This window comes from Sminthopsis crassicaudata, chromosome 6 (assembly GCF_048593235.1).
Source record: "Sminthopsis crassicaudata isolate SCR6 chromosome 6, ASM4859323v1, whole genome shotgun sequence".
In the NCBI taxonomy this organism is placed as follows: domain Eukaryota; kingdom Metazoa; phylum Chordata; class Mammalia; order Dasyuromorphia; family Dasyuridae; genus Sminthopsis; species Sminthopsis crassicaudata.
The window spans coordinates 199,023,673-199,047,106 of record NC_133622.1 but is presented as its reverse complement, the minus strand read 5'-3'; the positions used below and the strand labels follow the sequence as shown (position 1 = coordinate 199,047,106).

At 35.6% G+C, this 23,434-nt stretch overlaps 2 protein-coding genes and 1 long non-coding RNA gene across 3 annotated transcripts in view; 2 read left to right on the top strand and 1 right to left on the bottom strand.

The window, feature by feature from the left end:
- Window positions 1-23,434, top strand: part of LOC141546569 (L-lactate dehydrogenase A chain-like) — a 69,159-nt gene that overhangs the window by 26,100 nt on the left and 19,625 nt on the right.
- LOC141546570 (uncharacterized) lies at window positions 1,624-5,150 on the top strand. The gene is made up of 2 exons (XR_012483336.1): window positions 1,624-1,723; window positions 5,114-5,150. It is a non-coding gene; the product is annotated as an uncharacterized LOC141546570 (long non-coding RNA).
- The window catches only part of TSG101 (tumor susceptibility 101), an 83,756-nt gene continuing 76,711 nt past the window's right edge, over window positions 16,390-23,434 (bottom strand). Inside the window, exons 8-10 of the mRNA XM_074274502.1 lie at window positions 21,664-21,866; window positions 17,561-17,800; window positions 16,390-16,731 (exon numbers count right to left, since the gene is read on the bottom strand). Coding sequence (XP_074130603.1) covers window positions 16,642-16,731; window positions 17,561-17,800; window positions 21,664-21,866 — 533 coding nt within the window. The 3' untranslated portion in view covers window positions 16,390-16,641. The remainder of the gene's footprint in view (window positions 16,732-17,560; window positions 17,801-21,663; window positions 21,867-23,434) is intronic.

Below are 23,434 nucleotides of genomic sequence, written 5' to 3'. Positions count from 1 at the left end.
AGTAATTGCTTAGACACACTTTTCATATCTAACTTCACTAAAATGTCGTTCTTTTTTTTAATCAAATTTGTTAGATTTGTCTAATTATAAAAGGACATGTTGGACCCATAATTATAATTTTGCTATTTTTCCTCTAATTAGGTTAACTTTTCCTTTGGGTACTTCAGCACTATACTTTTGAGGATGTGTGTAAGTATTGATAGCTTTATAATTTCTAATGCCTTTATGTATAACATAATTTCCTTGCTTAGTTCTTTTTTTTTTTTTTAATCTGTAATTAGTAAGTCTCTCTTACTCTTTTTTTCCCCTTTGAGAAGGCAAAAAAAATAAGCTATCTACCCACATAAGAAGTCATGTAAACATTTCTATATTAGCTGTGTGGCAAAAAAGCCAACTCCAAGAAAATGATAGAAAGTATGTTTCAGTCTGTACTCATGAGTTCATCAGTTCTCTCTAGAGGTGAACATTTCTCATCAAGTTTTTTTGGAATTCTTGGAGACTATTGTGTTGATCAGAGTAGTTAAATTCTTTCATAGTTGATCATCACAATATTGTTTATTGTGTACAATGATCTCCTGGTTCTAATGACTTCATTTTGCATCACATCATGTATTCCATCACAATCATAACTTGTTACATATACTTCCAAGTTGATGGACATCCCCCCAGTTTCCAATTCTTTGCTATCAGGAAAAGAGCTGCTATAAATTTTTGCTTATATGGGAACTTGTCATTTTTCTTTGATATCTTAGAGGGCAGAGAGATCACTCATTGTGTCAAGGGATTATGCACAGTTTGATAGCACTACTTATATCTCCCATTATCTATTTTTACTGTTATTTTGTACCTCCTATTAATTTGCTTGAAGTGTAAGTTTTGTTTCTTGGATGGGGAGATGAAATGTGATTTCATAGCTTTGAGAAACTAACTCTATCAGCGTAGATTAGTACCTTTTCTACAATTTGTAATCTTTCAGAGTTGTCTGGAGTACTAGGAAGGGACAACTTGTCCAGGTAGACAAAATTTTGGTCTTCCATTTTGAGGGCCATTCTCTCTCTCTCTTTTTTTAAAATTTATTTTTGTTTTTGTTTTTGTTTTTTTTTTCCTGAGTCTGGAGTTAAGTGACTTGCCCAGGGTCACACAGCTAGGAAGTGTCTGAGACCAGATTTGAACTCGGGTCCTCCTGAATTCAGGGCTGGTGCTCTCTCTACTGCACCACCTAGCTGCTCCTAAATTTATTTTTTATTAAAGCTTTTTATTTACAAAACATATTTATGGGTAATTTTTCAACACTGACCATTGCAAAACTTTCTGTTCCAAATTTTTCCCTCCTTCTCCCTACTCCCTCCCCTAGATGGCAGGTAGTCCAATACATGTTAAATATGTTGAAATATATGTTAAATCCAATATATGTATACATATTTACACAGTTATCTTGCTGTACAAGAAAAATCAGATCTAGGAAAAAAAAAAAACCTGAGAAGGAAAACAAAATGCAAGCAGACATCAAAAGAAAGCATGAAAATGTTATGTTGTGTTCCACACTCATTTCCCATAGTTCTCTCTTTGGGTGTAGCTGATTCTCTTCATAACTGAACTGGAACTGGTTTGAGTCATCTCATTGTTGAAGAGAGCCACGTCCATCAGAATTGATCATGGTATAGTCTTGTTGCCGTGTATAATGATCTCCTGGTACTGCTCACTTCACTCAGCATCAGCTCATGTAAGTCTCTCCAGGCCTCTCTGAAATCCTCCTTCTGATAATTTCTTAAAGAACAATAATATTACATAACATCCATATCCCATAATTTATTCAGCCATTCTCCAGCTGATGGGCATCCACTCAGTTTCTTGCTACTACAAAAAGAGCTGCCACAAACATTTGTTTTTGCATGTGGGTCCCATTCTTGAGGGCCATTCTCTCACCAATGTGTTATATTACCTCTTTTGTCAACAACATATTGGGTTCTACATTTTCATTTCATTTACTTCCATTGTTGTTTGACCATGGTCTCTCTCTTCAGTATGTACTCTAATAACTTCCCTTTATCTCCATTTCCACTCTTTTCATAGAGGAAAGTGGTGGAAAAAAGAAAAAAGAATCTGATCAGTACTACCAACATATAATTGGAGTGGTCTTCTCTCATATTCCTCTGCCATTCCTCTCTTCACAAAACCCTGACTCTGATCTCTTCTTTCTTCTTCTAACCATGACTTATCTTCAAAATTTGTTTTACTTATGACTTCCCTCTTATCTTTTCTAAAAAAAAAAAAAAAAAAAAAAGCTTTTTTAAACCATTGTTCCTTGTTGAGTTTAATATATTTTGATACTAAAATTAGTACATCCTTGTGCTTGTACATATATATATTTGTGTGTATCTGATAAGTCTTTCTTTAATAAAAGGTTCATGCATGCCCATTCTTAGTTTTTCCTCCAAGTTTTATCGTCTTGTTTTATACCCCAGCTAATTGTAAGTTTAACTCCCTCTGTGACTCTAAATACACTTGGCTCTTAGTAGAATGCAAGAATTGTGATACTGGTTGTTCAGTTGTGTCTCATTCTTTGTGATACCATTTGGAATTTTCTTGGCAAAAATACTAGAATGGTTTTGCCATTTCTTATCTAGATCATTTTTCAGATGAGGAAACTGAGGCAAATAGGGCAAGTGATTTACTCAGGGTCAAATAGCCAGATGTCTGAGGCTCAGACACACTGTAGACAGTGGAAAGTAATGGATCTGAGCTCAAATACATCTCAAACTGGCTATGGGACACTAGGCAGATCATATAACCTGTCTGTATTAATTTCCTCATTTGTTAAATAGGAACTATCTCCCAAGTAAGAAGTGAGATATTTGTAAAGTACATTGCAAACCTTAAAGTATTATATAAATGCTTATTATGATGTCATTGTTTAGTTTTTTTCCAATTATTCAAATGAAATCACCTTTCTGAATCTCTCTTGGCATCTCTTTTCATTTCAAAATTTCTCTTCAGTTATGACTTTTTATCAGGAATGTCTGAATGACCTCTCCTATTAGAGACCCATTTTTTTTCCTTTCCATATTTCACCTATTTATCCTTGATTTTAAGTTCTTTACAAAGATATAAGAGGAGGTGAAGACTAGAGAGAATAGGACTAATGTTGATCATCTAAAATTGGAGTGATCTGATTTTCCTCCTTTCCCATTCTCTCTTGAAACTTTCATTTCAAATCCAGATGGTTGATTCTTTATTCCCCCTCTAATTTTTAACTCTCATATGTTTTATGACAATACCTTCATTAACTGTACCTTCTTTCTTAAATCTCATTTCTGCCTGTCCTTATTTTCCTATTGCATTTTAAATATATTTTTAATATATTTTTGTACATAAGATTTTGTGTATGCTTATTCCTCCTTATAGTTCAGTTATAAGATTCAAAAGATGCTCTCTCCTTCTATCCTAACCTTCCATGTTTATATATTCATTTAAAAAAAATTTTTTTTCCCCATTTGTGAGTCAGTTAGGGTTGTGACTTGCCTGGAATCACACAGTAAATGATGTGTCTGAAGTCAGATTTGAATTCAGGTTCTCCCAACTCTAGGGTCCACTGCACTAAGTTGTAAAGTATGTTTGCTACTGTGTGTGTGTGTGGGGGAGGGTAATTGGGGTTAAGTGACTTGCTCAGGATTACACAGTAAGTGATGTGTCTGAAATTGGATTTGAACTCAAGTCCTCCTGGAGTGGTGCTCTTATCTATTGCGCCACCTAGCTGCTTTTCTTATTCTGGCACATTTGTATTATAACAGAATATAGGAATTAATGCTTCTCATATGAACACCATTCCTCTCACTCCCATCCTAAGTTTTATTCTCACTTTTTCAGGGAAAATTTTTCTTGACTTTTTTTTTTCCTTGTTATTTCAAATTTTCTTTGTTTTAAAACAGTTGAAGCAGGCAGTACAGTGTGATCCTGTGATTCCTTAGTATGTTTTTCTTCATATTTTGTTTTGCTTCCTGGTTCTAAAGTTCTGGATGATTTCCTCTTGGAATAGGTTTCTTGGAATATCAGGTTTTTTGTTTGGTCAGGAACTCCTGTGATTCTTAAATTTTCTTCTTTATTTTTGAGTTCATTGATCCTGATAGTAGATAAATTTTCAATCTTTTCATTGCCTTATTAAATCATTGAGTTCTATTTGTTCCATTCTGTTTTTCAGAGACTCACCTACTATCTACCTTCTGTTCTAAGAAATTTATCTTCCTAATTTTTTTAAAGGACTGTAATTTTTAACTTCTTGCTTCATTTCTTCTATCAGCGCTTGGAATCCTAGTTGCCAGGGCATTTTCTTTTTCCAAGTTTCTATTTATGCTTAATCTTGTTCTTTTCTACAGGTTTTGACTTTAGGGCTTTTCCTGACATGTGGTGTTTCTTTGCTGTTAGAAGTTTTTTTCTGTTTACTCCATCCTCGGTTCCTATATTGGGATTTTTTGCCCCTGCCAAACTTTGCTCCATCCAGTTAACACTTAAATGCAGCAGGTTGGCCCTGGGGCGGGCACTTCTGTTTCCTACTTCTGCCTGTTCTGTTTCAGTTTTAAATAGCGTGGCTAGATCACCCTTTCTTTCCTAATTCTCCAACTCTTTTTGGGACAGACTTGCACCAGGAGCTAATTTCTGTTTTATTTCCTAGCTTCTGAATCCATACCCAGTAGGGATGCCTTAACTTGTCTGCACTGAATCGCCAACTGGGAGCTTGCTGCAGCTGTTTCATCTCCTAGCAGTCCTGTACTGAAAGTTTGCTTTGTCTCTTGCTGTGTTACTGATATCTACTGTCTTGCTAGCTTTAGGCTTCCCAAAACACTCCTGATCACGGGATCCTCACAATTTTTGTGGTTGTCTTTTTTAATCCTGGCTTGTTTGGTAGTTTACTGGTTTTTCTCTGGTTCTGTTGGCACCTTTTATAATCTTTATCTGGGGCTTTTTGAGGGGAACTTGGCTTGGCTAGAAATTTTTCCATCATCTTTCCTGAAAATCCCTAGTCTCAGTATTTTAAAGTGACTTTTTGCAGCTTATACCAAATTAAAGATCCCAGGTTCTAATTTGCAGAAAGAATAATAATCTTTTTGCTTTCCAGGGCTTGTATGGAATAAAAGAAGAGGTCTTCCTCAGTGTCCCTTGTGTTTTGGGGAAGGATGGTATTTCAGATTTTGAAGATAACTATGAATCCTGAGAAGGAGGCTCTTTTAAGGAAGAGTGCAGATAATATCTGGGAGATCCAGCAAGAACTGAAGTTGTAAAGTCATTTAATATATCCCATCACTAGAGGAAAGGATTTGGGCATGCTTAACTTTTTGTCAGTTAAATCTTTTATTTGACCTGTGATTAAGCACCAAATATAAAGCAGAAATATAAAAACTATGAAGAAACTCCAGTCTCCCAAAGTTTAGAAATAGGCAATGGTAAGGTAGACTTCTATTCATTTATATTGTATGCATCTCAATGTTGGATGTTATCTTTTAGAGTCATTTAAGTAATTGGTGAAAAGTAGATTAAGCATCTAAAGTTTTAATTCCCTACCTTGAATGTGCTACATTTGGTCCAGAAGAATCTCTGAACTTGTTATTTTTGTTAGAGAAATTTCTGGTTAGTTCCTTGACAAAAACCATCAGCTCCATTAATTGAGTTAGCATACACACATATTCTTCTCATACTGCTTTTGGTCTGTATAGGATTTTATGTTCTATGTATCCAGGTCAGGTTATTTACATATATGAAACATATGAGGTTTTTTTTTTTATGCTTGGATAAATTTATGCAAACACATTTTCTAAATATCAAACCAGTAAGATCAAATAGACGAACAGCTCTGGAGCTCTGATGAATTACTTAAGTTTGAATTTTCCAGCCTCTGCCATTTGTTAGCTCTATGACTTGAGACAAATTGCTTTACCTCTTGGGATTTCCTTTGTAATATGTGAACTAGAAGAATTTTAAGAATCCTTTCCAGTCTGCTCACATTTTGTGATTTTCTTTTAGGTGAAAAACATAATCCCCTTATTAGGTTGGGGTAGTCATTAATTTGTATCATATCTTTTTAATCCTTTGCATTGGAGGGGTTTAACAAAGATTTGAAGGAGTAAACAGTCTGCTTAAATTAGTTCTTAGCATTCGCTTTTCCTCAATCATCTTGGTTATATTCCTTCAGGTTGTGGGGGTGGGAGAAGTGAGCTCTTCTTTCATTGGAACAGATGCCAACATGCAGTAGCTTGAATTGTCCTTCCCAGAAAATAATATTTTATAGCCATCCTGGCAGATCAAATTTTCAAATTTAGCAACTAGCAGATCATGTACTTGTGCTCAAAGACTTTTAAAACTTTCAGGATCTTCTGGTCCCCCAAGGGCAGAATCATTAAGAACATCAAGATCCTTTTTATATATCATGGTAAATATTTGAATATTATTATGTTTAATTATTTTGCCCAAAGAGTTATATTAATGTTGCATAAACTGAAGAATAAAACGCCAAATTTCTGCAGTACTCTGAAATTCCCCTGATGGTCCCAACAGAAGATTCTGCCTTTTATTCACATAAGTCTCGTTTAAATAGTCAAGAGCCCTTATAGAGACATGTCTGAACTGATTATTCTGCAACTGAGCTCAGAATTTTAAATGACTTGTATGTGGCTATCATGAATTTGAGGTTCAGCTTAAAATGATGAAATTGGTGGGATCGGCAGAGAAGTATGAAGTACTGATAAAGTTAAGCCTCAAGGCAAGCAGAGAAGGGCCCTAATGGAGATCAGTTCAACCTTACAGGCCCACCCCCTGGAGAGGTCCTGGGTAACCTCACATTACTGCCAATCGGAAACCCAAGTTAGTCGAACCCCCGAGGTTAAATTATTCCTATGTGTCTGCCCATGGCCCAGGCCAACTCTGCCCAGTTCTTTTTGGGTTGGCCTGCCAGTGGTGTCTTCTCCCTTCCCCCATGCCTCATGGTGTCTTTCTTCTTGTATAATTAACTCTTCTAGATGCTCAATCCCATTTTGGTTTTAGTCTGCTAAGCAATTGTGTACTCCCACCTCATGGAGTATTATTAAGGTGGTGGCAGAACAAACATACTGTGAAAATTTAATTGACGGGACCTAGTAATTTACATCCTATAACCTGTCTCATATTTAAAGGATAACCCAAGGCCACAAATTTTTATGAAACTGGGTCAATGTCTAGAGGTATCCAAGTGGATTGAGTGCTGGGCCTGGAGTTAGATAGAACTGAATTTAAATTTTGTCTCACTAGCTTCTACTTTGCTGTTTATTAGTTATGACCCTGGGCAAGTCACTTAACCTTTACTTGTCAAAGTTTCCTCAACTGTGAAATGAGGGTCATAATCATCAGCTGAGATACTATTTGTAAACTAGCTAGGGATACAGGGGCATGGAGATGGAGCTGAAAGTCATCTTTATACACGGGGTGTTTTGAAGTTTTGCAATGTACAAGCTTGCTACAAGTTTTACAGAGAGTAGTGGGGTCAAGAACACCCACTGGGAAACACCCACATTAAGAAGTGGGAGTAGTGCCTTATGGTACACAAGAAAACAAGGAGGCTGTAATCTCAAGTTAAAGGAAGGAGGAGAAGGGGGAGAGCAGGAGTTGGTAAAAAAAAACAAACAAACAACAGAATCTTTAAGAATTGGGCCCTTGGTTGGGTATTACATATTAATCAATGACTCCTGGGCAGTTTGAGGACAATTAAAGTTAAATGGACAAAAATCTGACTTGAAGGACTTCAAGGAATAAAATGGAGACCACATTGACTTTCTTGTGCCTTACACAGTTCCTTTTATCAGCTGTCTGCCATACCTAGAATTTTCTGCCTTCTCATCTCCATTTTAAAGTTCCTTTTTCATGTTTTCCTTGAAGACTCCCAGATATAAGTTCCATTCTCTGCATAATCTCTGCTGTTCTTCCAAGCTGTCGGGCTTCTCTTTAATACAAAGCTATTTCATATATGCTCAAACATGTAGTTTATGCTCTCTACCCTATTAGATTGTAAGCTCTTTAATGGCAGGACCCTAGCAGACTTTGTAGGCATCTTGATTTTTATTTGGCCATAAGAAAGATGCTAAGTAACTGGATAGGGAATAAAGATCAAGGGACAATTTGTGTTTGTGAGCTAATTAAGAGCTACTAATATGTAAGAGGGAAGAGGAGTGCTAGAGAAAGATTTTCACATGACTAAAAGTGAAACCATTAATGGTACAGATGTAGAAAATATTAAGTCATGTCTAGAGGAAAGAGATGGTGATGTTACTTTGGCCATGTGAGAAAGCTATGGAAGAATGTAGAAGGGCAGCTGGGGAAGAGTTAAATTAATTTTTGAGATCTGTTTGAGGGTTTTTGACTGATGAAGAATCAGAGATTGAATCTGTAAGAGGTAAAATATGGAGAAATTTGGGATAAATTAATAAGAACCTACAGGTCTAAATAATGGTTTATATTGTACTTCCATTTACATATCTATGAGACAATTGGACTAAATCAAAACTTCTTAAAGTCAAGACCCCATATAGGGTTGCACACCTTAATGTGGGGGTCACAAAATGATTGTCAGTAAATATTTGGTTTACATACCTATTTAACTAGGGTCTCATAATTTCTCAGACAAAAAGGGGTTACAAATGGAAAAAACTTAAGAAGCCATACACCAGATGACACCCTGAGGTCTTTTTCCAGCTCATCCTGTGTGAGACAAAAGTTAAGAAAAAAAATTGAATAGAAAGATTCAAGAAGGAAAAAGAGAAGCAAAGAAAGAAAGATAAATAAGCAGAATGTTTGACAGAGTAGGTTACTGAGTGGGGCAAACTGGCCAGATTAAAAGTTGGCAAAACACCAAAGAAGCTGAAATGTAATATACTTGGCACTGAAGTTGAATGGGGTGATCTTCGTTCTTAAAATGATAATTCAGTGTAGACATTTTAATCAAGCTTAGAGTAAAAATATCTACCAGTAGTCTTTTTTTTTTTTTTTAAATAGACTAAAAGGGTAAATCAATATTGGAAAGTGTAGAAATTATGAAACGACTCATACCTATTATGTATTATTTATATTCTATGTTCTAAATGCAGCTTAATATTTTTTTGTGAAAGAGGGGTGAAAGGACTTTAAGGATACTTTTCCATATTCCAGGATCTTAGGGAAATATCATTTCTAAAGGGAAAAAAGCAAGGTTTCATTAGAAAAGAAAGGGATTTGATGAGGAAGTGATGGTAGTGGGGAATTTTAGCCATTGTCATGAAATGGAGTATGGAAGTCTTGCAGAGAAGAAACAGAAGGGAAAACAGCTTGTACACATGTAGCTAAAAAAGATTTAAGGTTCATCCTTCAGGGAATGATCCACACGATTAACAAAAATTACTAAGTGAGAAATCAATAAGGAACAATCAAAAGAATCAAAGAGTAATCATAGATGATGATTATTTATTTAGGAATACTGAGGCAGCTATTTGTCAATCTGATTATAATAGTTTTCCTTGGCATATATCTGAGATAGTAGAAAATTCTTCCCCCAAAAAAGAACTTACTAAAAGATGAATATTGCCTACTTTTGGTCATTCACATGGACATAAAAATAATATCATCAGAAGGAAACTAAAATGATATTGCCGATGATTACTAGTGATTATTATTATTAAAGTCCTGTGCAAAAAAAAAAAAAAAGGCTCAGTGTATTTTCCTTGCTGTTGTTCACAGCAGGCAAGATTTGTAGAAACTTAAGAATACATTTTGGAGAATCACAACCTCTTGGCTGGGGATGGAATATATCTAACAAAAGCTGGTAAAAGAAATATGGTTGTCTTCTATATCTTATTGAAAAGACTTTGAACTAAAAGGGATTGGTGAAGACAGCCTATGACTTTTCTCTTTAGCAAGATACCAGAGAACAGTGAAAAAACTAAAAACTGATGAATAATGAAACCCACAGGAGACAAAACTCAAAAAGCAACTTGAAATAAAACCTCTGGCTTTAAATGTCTATATATAAATCCCCAAAATTCTAGCAACGAATCACAAGAATTACAGTTCTTCAAGGATGAAAATTTGACTTTATATAAAGTAGATTTGATGAGACAAAATCTGACTTATATTACCCTGGATGGAGATATCTTATTGAAATGCGAGGAAATAACAAGCTAGTATTTAGAGGATAGTATTTCCTCAGTGGAGGAAAACCAGAGGAATTTGAGAAATAGGTCATCACCTTGGCATAGAGGCATTATCTTAATGTATCCCCACTAGCTTGCCACTAGGAAAGGCAGAGCAAGAAGTAACTGACTTGCCTTAATGAAAATTAGTCCTTCAAAAGGTAGGGGAACAACCACCCAGTGGAAATTTTATTCTGAATCACTGGTAGGAAGGGGATGATTGCTCAGGTGGAAATGATGGGAACTTATGAAGAAGGTACCACTTCCTTCTATAGATAGAGCAGAGGAAATCAATATAGAGGTTGACAAGAACCCTAGATTTTGAAAAAGCAGATTTAAGGTATGCAGAAGATTAGACCCCTTGGACTAAAATACTACTTTGAAAAATCAGCCCAGGAAGATTAGAAGAATTAAGAAATTTTCCCTAAAAACTGCTTTGGCTGCATCCTATTAAGTATATTGTCTCATTATTGTCATTCTCTTTTTATGAAATTATTGTTTCTTTGATTTGTTGTTTGACCCACTCATTCTTTAAAATTAGGTTATTATATTTTCAATTGGCTTTTAGTTTATCTTTCCCTGGTCCTTTATTGACTATAATTTTTATTGCATCACAGTCTGAAAAGGAAGCATTTAATATTTCTGTCTTTATGGTTTTTATGCCCTAACATATTGTCAGTTTTTGTGTAGATGCCATGTACTGCTGAGAAAGAGGTATCTTCCTTTTTGTCCCTATTCAGTTTTCTCCACAGGTTTGTTTATTTAGAATTCTATTAGTGTTTGGGAAAAATTATAAGACACAAAGGGAAATAACAAAAAGAATGAGATTTATCAGAAGAGACAAATGTAGGATTACACATAACAATAACAACTTAAGAGTTAAAAAATTATACAAGGTGTAATGCTTAGCAGTTATATATTTTAATAGCGCTATGTCCAAATTCTGTGGCCCAGCAATATAATTATTGGGCCTAGACTCTAAAGAGATCATTGTATACAATAAATATTTATATTAGCTCTTTTTGTAGTGGTGAAGAAACTGAAAACTAAGCCCTACAACTGAAGAATAATTATGGCCCCTAAGAAATGAAAACAATGATTTCCAACAAATCTGAAAGATATGTATGAATTGGATGCAGAATGAGATAGGCAAACAATTTTGAAAAATTTGACTAACCATGATTCCAGGGACTAATGATAAAAAGTATGTTGCCTATCTCCTGGCAGAGAGGGTGATGAAAAAAGAATGTGGAATAATAAAACTCCCTTTTAGATATGACCATTATACTCATTTGGTTTTGCTTTACTAAGCAGTTTTTCAAGAGAGTTGTCTTTATTTTCATGGAGATAAGAAAATAAAATCAAAAAGTGTGTGTGTGTGTGTGTGTGTGTGCGTGTGTGTGTGTGTAAGTAAGTAAAAGTAATGCTAGGCAAGTCACTTAACCCTGTCTGCCTCAGTTTCCTCATCTTTAAAATGAGCTGAAGAAAAAAATGACAAATTATTCTAGTATGTTTGGCAAGAAAACTCCAAATGGAGTCACAAAAAATACACATATACAAAAATTGGAAGGACAATTAAAAGGGGATGGATATATAAGAATATGCCAGTAAAAAGTGTCATGTGCTAAATCTCAAAATGGGAAGCTAAGGAAAATAAGTTGTGGGAGGTTTTTTTTTTTAAACTATGTAAAGAAAAAAAGTAGAATTGAAGAAGCAAGGCCCTGTCCTTGGGGATAGATAACTAAATAGAGCAGTTTTGCCTTCTCTTTATTGTCATTGAAAAGTATTCAGTATCACTACATGACAAGTCCTGTGCTGTTAGGAATTTTACATTCTCTTTAGAGAAAATACTTTTTTTATGGGCCAAGGAGAATGAGATTGCACTGAAGATGACAACAAAAACGGGAAAAGTGATAGCCAACAGGAGATAGGGAAAAAGTACCTAAGTGCTCTTGACTCCTAAATGAACTATATTACTTTGTGTAGTGAAAGAAACTGGTAGATGTGGTAACTGAGTCACTCAATATCTGAAGAAAAAAAAGAAACCACAAATAAGCTCAAATGGACATTTTAACCAAATATTAAAAAACAACATAAAAGTGCTTGTTTAAAAAGATATGAATTGACTAGGTCTATTCTGGAAAGGAATTTAGGATTATGGTGAGTGATTTTTAAAAAAATGTTGATACTCCGAAAAAATATTCCACTGTTAGGTTGATAACCCCAAGGAAGCCAAAGATAGAAACTTTTTTTTTTTTTTTTTTAACTATAACAACTTTTTAATAAATTGACTATCAATTTAAGGAATGATTACACAAATTTTGATACATGAATGTAAAAATGATTAATACAGATGGATTTTAAGAACAGCCTTTAATGAAGTCATAAATCAGAAATCAAGTAAAATCTGAAAAATACAATGAGTAAACATCATGAAAAGAACAAAATATTGAATCCTGTTATATATAATGGCGAAGCATGATTAAAGGGGAAGGAATCTACCTCTGTCACTTATTTGCAGAGGTGGATGTGGAACAATACATATACTGTGAGATTAGATTTGATTAATATGTTTGGTTAGTTTATCATTTTCTTATAAGTAATGGCTCTGTGGGTAGGAAAGGGATATTATGAAAAATTGATTTAAAAAGATAATGATGGGAATTTAAAAAAATGACCAAGAGGAAGGCTTTGGGAAGAGTTGGGTATTCTCCTTCCAGCCCTACAGTCAAAGGGGAGAGAATGCTAAAGATGTCAAACAAAATTTGAATCAGCAAGCCATAGACTTTTTATATTTATGTACAGACTTTAAAATTTCTGCACCTCTTTTCCTCCCTCTCCAAAAAAAATCCAAAATCTTTTGAGAGTAAAGATACAAAATTCATTTTTTATCTCTGTATTCCCATGTGGCTAATTAGGATAGTGCCTGGAAAATAATACGTGTTTAATAAAAGCTTGTTGAATGAAAATTACAAAAAGGCAACTTTTCTGATTTTCAAAAGAAATAGAACAGAGTCTGCAAATAGCAGGCAGGACTTCTGATTCCTGGGGGAATTCCCAAAAGAATCATTAGAGAAACCTGAACATTTGGAAGGAGAAGTGGTGAGTACTTGGAGCCAGCATGGCTTCATAGTGACATAGTCATGACAGACTAATATTTTCTGACAGTTGACTAAATAGGCAAATAGGAGGATAGGGACTGGACTTAAGATTTCATTATTAAACTCCCAGATGAGGAAGTTTCCACTGCCAAAAGTAGGTTAGTATCATTGTAACTAGTCCTGGGGAGTTGCTTGGTACAAAAGGTTCAAAACATCAACATTTCTTAAATGCACCCTCACTAAATTAAAATTAATTGGAAAATTTAATAAAATAGTGCATGCACGTTAGTTAATATGTTGTTTTTTAAGTCAATATGCAGCAGACAGGGATCCCTATGTAGAGCTTTTTGAGTTTGTCACCACTGACCTAGAACTCTGAGGTCGGATCAGGGCACAATGCCAGTGTTTGTCAGAAACAGCACTAGAAGCCAAGCCTTCCTGATTTTAAGCTCTGTTCTCTATTCAATATGTCATATTGTCCACAGATAATTCTCCTGGTTTTTAACAAAGGACTTAGATGATGATATAATAGATTTAGAACTGGTTAAAAGGCTAGGCTCAAAAGAGTAGTTTCCAGTGCAAGTGTCAAAGGATCCACTTAATGGCTTTCAATGATTAAGATTTTAATCTTATTATTTTAAGTGCATGACACTTTAAGTTTAGAGAGCTAACTTAACAAAGAATCCAATAAGAACCATCTACACCCAGAGAGAGGACTATGGGAACTGTGTGTGGATCACAACATAGCTTTTTTACTTCTTTTGTTGTTTGCTTGAATTTTAATTTTTCTCATTTTTCCCCTTTTTGATTTGATTCTTATGAAGCAAGATAATTGTATAAATATGTATGCCTATATTGATTTACATATTTTTTACCATGATTAACATACATTGGATTATTTGCCATCTAGGAGAGGGGATGGAGGAAAAGGGGGAAATTGGAACACAAGGTTTTGCAAGAGTCTGGTGAAAAATTATCCTTGCCTATGTTTTGAAAATAAAAAGCTTTAATTAAAAAAAAACAAAACAAAAAAAGGATCCAAAAAGATCATGACAGGCTAGCCACTAGGCTTGTCATCTTAAGAGTTCAGCCTAGTGAAGTACAGGCTTATGTGTGTAGATGGAGAAGGAATGGTTAAATGGTAGTCTGAAAAACATTTAGAGATTTTTAAAGTATAATCCAGCAGTTAAAAGGATTTGACAAGTAGATATGTTCATACTTTGCTCTTACCAGACCTCATCTGGAGTAGTGTATAATTAGAATTACAGTAGTTTTTAAGGAAAGTGATATGTAGAGGGAAACTGATCGAAGGACCTTTATTTAGTTCATATCTTACAAAGATCAGCTGAAGGTTTCGACTGTCTCAATTACACTTGCTTCATTAGGCTCCAGAGAGCAGAAGCAGGAAAAAATGGATGAAGGTTGCAAAGAGACAGATTTAAGTTATATAACTGAGAAATTTATTAGAGCTGGTTAAAAATGGATTGAACCATCTCTCTCTAGGTGGTTATCATCCCCAATCTTGGAGGTTTCTAGCAAAGGTAAATGGAATGATATATGGTAAATGGAATTCTTTCTACTGGTACTATCATGTTGTGAAATTTTGGAGAAGACAGTGAAAAGGAAAAAAAAAAAGTCTATAAATGGATGATAGTTGTTTAGGAAAAGGGAGATGGGAAATGATAAAAATTGGTTATGAATCAATTTACATTGCACAAAATATGACTAACTTTCCTTAGTAATTAATGCTTAGTAACCCTAAAATAGGAATGGAGAAGTCAAAAAGCAGGGGGTTACAGCTAGAGAATAGCAGAAAGACTAGTGGACAAGGGACTCTTCTTAATTGGTAGTGTACAATTTGACAACCTCACCAAAACTTTTGTAATTCCACCTTTTTTTGACTGTGGGTGCTTAATCAGCCAAGTAACTCTTGGTATTTCAAATTTATTTTCATCTTCAGCTTTCTGGATTTGTGATTCACTGAATCTCCCCTCCCCTCCCCTCCACTTGATCTGCTAATTACACTCTGTGTTCTTATCATCTCAGTTTGCTCTTAAATTGTCCATTTTCCCATCTCCTATGTAGCAGTATTCCATAAAATTCATATACCATGATTTGTTCAAATCATTTTCCAGCAGGAGGGCCCTAATTTCCCAATTTTTTGCTACTATGAAAGGAGCTTCTATAAATGTTTTTTCCTCCTTTGATCTCTTTGGCCTAGTAGTATTGCTAGGTGAAAAGGCATGCACAGTAGGTCCATCAAATTATTTTTCAGAATAAATTAAATAAATTTATAATGCACTAATGTGAAACTATTTAAGTGGTTAAGCCAAGATTGAATATGGAGACAAGCCTCAAAGTGGGAAGAATTGGAATGAAGAAACCAAATATCACAGTAAACACAGAGCAGAGAGCACAGTAGGAGAGAGAGAAGGAAAAGAAATAATAAAGCAAATAACTTCAAAGCCCAAGTTCCTAGAATTCTAAGAGATGATGGGATTCAAGTTTGTGACTTCCAATACTCAAAAAGAAAAAAAAAAGTTAAGCTGAATGTAACTTAAAGAGACTCATGAGTATTGTAAATCTGAGGACAAGTGAGAAATGGAAGGGGAAGATAAAGTAAACTAAAAGGTCAATGAGGGATGTAGAAACTGCAATGTTGAAGCAAGAGGAATGCTCATACTTCTGTGAGGTAGAAGAAAAGGGCTGTCAAGGACATCTTATGTTCACTTTCATTGGAATGAGTTGAATGTAAGGGAATTTGTTGATGAGTTGTCACTCTGTGTAGTGTGTAAGCTTTGAAGTGAAATTAGAATCTGGGAGAGGTTACATAGCATGTAAAATAATCATAGGGCCCTACTTAGTCCATTCTCACTGCTGCACTGGACTAGTCTGAGTACCAAGGGCAGAGGTCAGCAGCAGCCCTTTCCCAAGCAGTCAGGTCTCAATCACCTTGAATTATGGTCTTCTGTAAAGGAAATTCTTGTACACAACTAACTTGGAACAGTTCAGAGTGGATAGTGTAATGGCTTTTATTGGCTGAAAGCATATTAATGAGGTTTCCTGGATTAAAATACTTCTTGAAAAAGCCAGAAGGAAGAAAAAAATTATGCAACAAATTTTATTCAGCATAATCAGTCCCAACACTCAGCACAAAAAGTTTACAGAGAATAGAAAGTGCATTATTAATAAAAGCCAGTCTTTTTACTAAAAGAAAACAGAAAATATATTATTGATTCAAAATATCTTACACTTGAGAGATACTGCAATAACTTATTCTGGGCATCTACTGATAGGAAGAGAAGAGAAGATAAGACTGTTGTCATAGGGAAATCATTCCCTAGCTGATATCTGGAGATTCAGTAGAGATCACTGAGACCTGCAGTCTTTCTTGCTTTCTGCATTAATGCCCTTAGTTGAAACTGTTTCCGGGATAGAAGTCGAACATGCTGTAAGGAAGAAAAAAAGTTTCTGTAGTGCTATCTACAAACAATACATGAGGAATTAGTGATCAGGCACCAAGTAAAGAGGCGCTCTGGTTGAGTGCAATAAGATGCAAATAGCCCACCATCTTAATAAAAGGCAGCCAAGCAAACTTTCACCAGTGGTCTGGGGCAGAGGGGATTATTTTTATGTGTCATGAGTGGATCTGAGGTGAAATTTAAAGCAACCAAGAAAGCCTGATAACAGCATTGTCTCTAGCTTTTCACTGGTCCCTTCATCAAGAACAGTACTTTTTTTTTGAGAAAATGTCATATGATTATTACCCATTGGGGTCAAAGGTGTATATAGGAGGGCAGAAAGAGTCCTTATCACACAACAGACACAGCAGGGAATGAGAGGCTGTCTTGTGAGTTTGGCAAGACCAGGGGAATAGAGAAGGGGCAAAATGGGGAAGGAAGAGAGGAGTTGTATTAATTACAACTCTGAACTAGTCATGGGGTAGAACTGGATCCCCTTGAGCTCTATGGAGGGAGAATTTTCTTGAGGCCCTTATTACGTGTGAGACAGATCAAATACTGCCTCACATACTTACCTGAGCCAAGTTCTTTGTAAAATATTTTTATTTTTTGGTCCTATTTCCTTGGCCCCAAAGGCTAAAGATGTGAACAAGTCTCAACCTTCAAAGTGCTATATGTTACTGGACAACTCTCAGTTTAAGGTCCCTTTTTCCAGTACCTAAACCCTAAAGCACCATCAAAACCTCAGATTTTGGCTCTTGGCTACTTGTCAACATAAACAATTCAAGACCTTGATATGTAGCATTCACAAGCTTACCTTCAGAAAGACATCTAGGTCTATCACTCCCCTTCTTAAGGCTTCCCCCAAGTAAAAGATGGTATCTTCAATTGCATTTTCCTCTGCATACAAGTTCAGGATCTGTCTGTAGAGTGGGGCTGTGGGAATGATAACTTCATCAATATCATTGTTTTCAGACTGATTTTCCATTTTCTCCAAAGCAGAACTGAGCTCTTCATCCTTCTTTTTCAATAATTCAATGTTTTTATCAACTTCAGCCTGAAAACAAGATCAAAGTCCACATATGACAATTATGTACTAATATATCTAACATTACAAAGAATTAGATGTTAACTATTAGTACTACTCTCCCACTCCATTGTTAGAAAAAATAGTATAAGTGAAAACAGTTAAACATCAGATAAACTCAACCAAAGTAAGCCAAAAAAGTTAAATGTTGTGGTTGTTAGCTACCACATTTTTAGTGTAGTGGCTGGATTTCATTTTTTAAAAAAATACCTAAAAACTGATTGTCAGTGTAGGAAGAGACTACAGAGGCAGTAAGCAAGGAAGAGTGACCTCACTGAATCAGAGATTGCCAAAGGCCATTTATTTCAAATCTAAATCTGAAAAAGAATTGCCTCTACAACAATTAATGGTCTTTGATGCAAGACCTCAAAAGTCCATTCCACTTTTGGATAGCTCAAATTCATTCTACCAGTGGCTCCTTTCTCAAGGGCCAAAGCAGAGCAAAAAAATTCTTATAATCTTCAACTTGACCTACATTCCCTCTGTTATCTCTTTTCCAGACAAAGCATCCTTGTCTTCTTGATCTGGTTCTCTTAGCATGCTCTTTGTTGGCAACCTGTGAAGGGTCTAACTAACTAGTAGCCTAAACAGAGTAGGTAACAGTGGAACTCCACCTCTGTAATGCTGGACAAACACCTCAATGTGGTAAAAGACCAAACTTTTGGCTATAATTTTTAAAAAATAGTTTTTATTTACCAGATATATGCACGGGTAATTTTACAACATTGACAATTGGCAGGTTGACCAATACACGTTCAATATGTTAAAGTATAAATTAAATACAATATATGTACACATGTCGTCCAAACAGTTGTTTTGCTGTACAAAAAGAATCAGACTTTGAAATAGTGCATAATTAGCCTGTGAAGGAAATTTAAAAATGCATAGTCATCTCCCAGCATTCTTTTGCTGGGTGTAGCTGGTTCAGTTCATTACTGCTCTATTGGAACTGATTTGGTTCATCTCATTGTTGAAGAGAGCCACGTCCATCAGAACTGATCCTCATACAGTATTGTTGTTGAAGTGTATAATGATCTCCTGGTCCTACTCATTTCACTCAGCATCAGTTGATGTAAGTCTTTCCAGACCTTTCTTGAAATCATCCTGTTGGTCATTTCTTACAGAATAATAATATTGAGTTTCTATAATTTCACAGTATGGTTAGAATATAGCATTTTATGTAAATAGTAAATTTTAATATACTTTTTAAATCACTTTTTTTTAGTGATTTTAAATCACTACAGTTTTTGCAACTTAATATTAAATTACTTCAATAAAACTATTAAGGAGGTTCATGTAAAAAACAAAAACCCAAACTGTTGGGTACTATTAATCTATTTCACTTGATTATTTCAAAGGAGTCAATTATTAATTCTGTGCTGCTAAGATCTGCTCAGAGTTTAAGGTTTAGTCCATTAAGCATTAACAGTTCCCACTATGTTCCCACCAAGACTGGGAATACAAAGAAAGGCAAGACAATCTTTACCCACCAAAAATTCATCATGGAATAGGGGAGACAACATTTAAGCAACTTTGTATAAATAACATATACAGGAGAAACGGGAAAGAATTGCTGTAGAAGGTGAGATTTTAGCTGAAGGAAGTCATCGAAGTTAGAAGATGTAGATGAGGAAGGCAGGCATTGCACACATGGGAGTCAGTTGATCAAAAATGTCCCCTTATTTATTAAACCCAAGAAATTTGACCCTGGTATGGAGGCGTATAACAGGTATTTATTGATAACAAATTATAATTTCACAACAACCACACTGTCAAGATCCAAAGAAGCTTTGATCTACACATTCAGTTTGAGGTTAGTTGATTTTGTCTCTTCCCCCAAACTTTCTAGGTCATCTAGACTTCATTAATGTCCAAGGGATGTTTCCTCTCTGTATTCCATCTTATTTTTTGCCAAGTTTTTTTTAACTTGCCCAATATCTCTTCTCTAGTCACACAGTTGCAGCATGAATGCAGGCTCTCACCATCTCTTGCCTGGATTTCTTCCTCACTTCAATTTGTCCTTTGCTCACTAAAGATTTTCTTAGTCTGAACAATATCTCCGTTCTCAATAAACTTGAGGTTCCCTAATTTCATTAAAGAACACTCTGCTTTATGCATATCATATACCCTGAACAGGCAAGAAATATGACTTCTATAAGCTCACTCAAAAGCTTTTCCTTCACTAGTTAATACAGGTTCTTCCATTGTATAAATAGGGAGTCACTAAGTAAGGTAGAATGGTGATTTATAGCTTATCAAAGAGCCCAGTATGCTGCTCTTGAGACACTGGGCATGAAGTCACTGCTTATACTTAAGGTATTCAGAAGAATCAGGTGGAGATATTCCTGAGGCACACAGCATTTGTTATGGAGTAGATCAAGAGATTCTAAATACTTTGCATGGATGTACAGTTGACTACCCCCCACCCTTGCCTTTATCCTCCACATCAATGATTTTTTTAATTAAGCATAGAGAATAAACACAGTATTATGGGGCACAAAGGAAAGTTACCAAGTTTAAACAAGATAAGATGCCTTATCACTCATGTATAAAATAAGAACATTAGAAATACAAAGCACCAAGTGAGATCTGGGAAAATAGAGGATAGGAGTGAGGAAAAACTAAATAATAGATGAGAAAGCATGGGCCAGAACAAGAACAGATGAGGTAATGGCTAGTAATACTTCCATATGGTTTGAACACATTGAAAGGAAGAAGGAAAAGTAAAAGGATAAAATGGCAGCCATATTGTGACACTAAGGCAAGACAAGAAAGCTTTGAAGGAACCTGACTTGGCCTGCAACAAGAAATTAAGAGAATGATTCTGTACAGGAGTAGGACCAAGGCCAGTTAGTTTTACACAAAAAGACTGGCCTGACAGGAATGTGGTGCCTGGAGGTTCTCCAAAGTTATAGAAGGTAATAATGCAGCTGTAGAAGTTCAAGAAACATGGAAGGCTGAGTGAGTGGTGGTGATGTGAATGATGCAGCTTAGAAGCATAAACTTTGATTTAGGACTGTTGAATTTGAATTACTGGTAATATATCCAAGTGGAGTCGTCTTTTATTAAGTTCTTTTATGAGCATAGAACTTGGGGAAATAAAGAGCATGGCTGGAAATTCAAAAGTCATTTCCTTAGCAATGAAGATTGAATTTTTAGGAATAAAATCTGTCAAGAGAGAAAATAGAAGAAGGCTAAGGGCAGAACCCAGAACAATTCAACCTCAAGGGGTTGATGAGATGATGAATCAGAAGAGATGGAAGAATCAGGCACAAATGTGGTACCTCTGAAACTAAGGGGAAAAAAAACCTCAGTCTCACCAAGTACAGAATGTCAGAAACAATAGGAAAGAAAGATTTAGGATGATAGCAATTTTATCATGGCTAGAGCAGGTCTTCTGAAGAGCACAATAAAAGACCCTGGCACAGATTAGACTGAGAGGGATGGGAATAAGGGCAGAACAGTAACAGATTTCAAAACCCCTGGAAAGGGAACCAACTTGGCTAAATTATTCATAACATTCTTAGGGCTTCAGCCTAAGGGGTGGAGTCTGTTGGATGGCACCACACAAACTACAGTGGATTCACTCACTGAATGGACTAAGAAAATCTCTAAAACCTCCTTGTGTGTTCTCTGGAAAGATCCAGTCTCACTGAAATCACTGCATGATGTTGGACAAATCACACAAACTCTCTGGGCCTCAGGTTCCTCCTTTTTGGCTGCATAAGCATCAGCATCTACTTATGCTATAAAATGGCATTCTTCATAGATCCAAGGTCATGTTTTCTAGAGAACTCGACCTGCCAAAGCATCAGTCTTACTTAGCTACTCACCACTTCCTGATCCAAGCGGGTTACCATTTCTTCCAGTTTCTGATGACCTTTTTTCAGGTCCTCCTCAGTACGCTTTAAGGCATTGAGCTCTGCATGGGCCCGATCTATTTCCTCCTTCATTCGCCATCTCAGCTTGTCACTAACTGCTGAAATGAGAGATGCTCGGATCGTGTCCTCACTGATTGTGCCATCCCTACTGGGACCTGCAGGATAAAACGAAAACACTATTGGCTTATTTCCTTACACAGCTTACTCCTTCCTTAGGAACCTTTCAGGACAGAATATGAACCTCAGCATGCTGAAGAGAGGGAAAGAATAAAGTAATTCAAGGCAAATGTTAACATTTCTTCAGAAGCATTGCAAAAACCTTAAACAATAGATGAATATCAATCACTCCAAAACACTCAACAGTGTGATTTATTACTAACAATATGTTAACATTTAACACCAACTCCAATGTGCTTCCCCACCCCCCCCAAAAAAGTAGTAACTTAAGAAGGTTTAAGTAGATGTTTCACTAATTTCATGCATCTCAGTCTTTGGTAAGAGGCATATTTTATTACAAAAATGTCTACCTTTGGTTATTCATTTTCCAAATTTCTTGTAATAGACATTTTTTGTGTGCTTAATTCTAGAATGGAGGTCCTGTCTACCTGATTTAGAAGCCAGAATGCTGAAAACACATAAAATTTCCAGGGGCTCTTTAAAAATATACTTAGCCTAGTATATAGTACTCCACCTTCTTTTCTCTAAAGCTAGTCTAATCTTTGGTAAACATCACAAATACAATGGATAGCTAAACAAAGAGAATGGTATCCAAGAATCCAAGAGAAGCTGGTAAATTTATATTTCCAATCTGAGTCTTCAGAGTTCTCTGTCCATACAGCCCTTCTTTCAAATTGGGTTATGCTTAATAGATTTCTTTACGTATTTTAGATCAGTAAAATATTTTTAAAATTTCATTCCTAAAATATTTTCTCCAATAGTTTCCCTACTCCTGAATCCTGAAAGTTTTTCATTAGCATCAATATTCAACTATCTTCACTGAGTCAAGCCAGTAATGTAAAACTTGGCTTTTAAATGGCATTTTGATTTATCAAATTTGGTAGATTACATATATATAATGATATGAATATAGACTTAACATGAAACACATTCATTTTTATTAAAAAAAATTCCTATATGTAAGGTTCAATTTTTCTTAACGGGCAGACATCTTTGGTCCAAATTGTAAAAATTATCCAAACTATCACTACCCTATTAAGTATAAACTTTCCAAGGATTAGTTTATATCTTCTTTAAGAAGAGATTAAAATCATCCAAAGTAATTTCAGCCAACTCCATCCATGTTCTTTATTGCCCCCATTTTGATCATAAGATCCCGGTTTTGCCATCATTCAGGTCTGTGGATCAACCAAGCCATTGTCACATAGAAGCTGGTTCTTACCCAGGCTGCCAGGTTCTCCTGCGCTTTGGAAAAACGACGATGGAAGAATTTTTGGTTCACATGTACCATGGGCAGAAAGAAGCATTTAAAAGAGTCTTGCTCCTGGCTCATTCTCTCTCTGTAGATGCTGGGTCCTTGTTTCACATTTTTTTCCACAATAAGAGTTATTTTTTCTTAAAAAGCATTTGTTCTTGGCATCTGAGCTCTGCATTTTCACCTTCCTGCTCTAGCTGCTAAAATCTCCCTAAAGAGCAGAAAGTGTTTTACATGTGGTCCAAGTTTCCTGTGGTATTGTCTTATTTCAACCATATTCCTGTTAGCAAA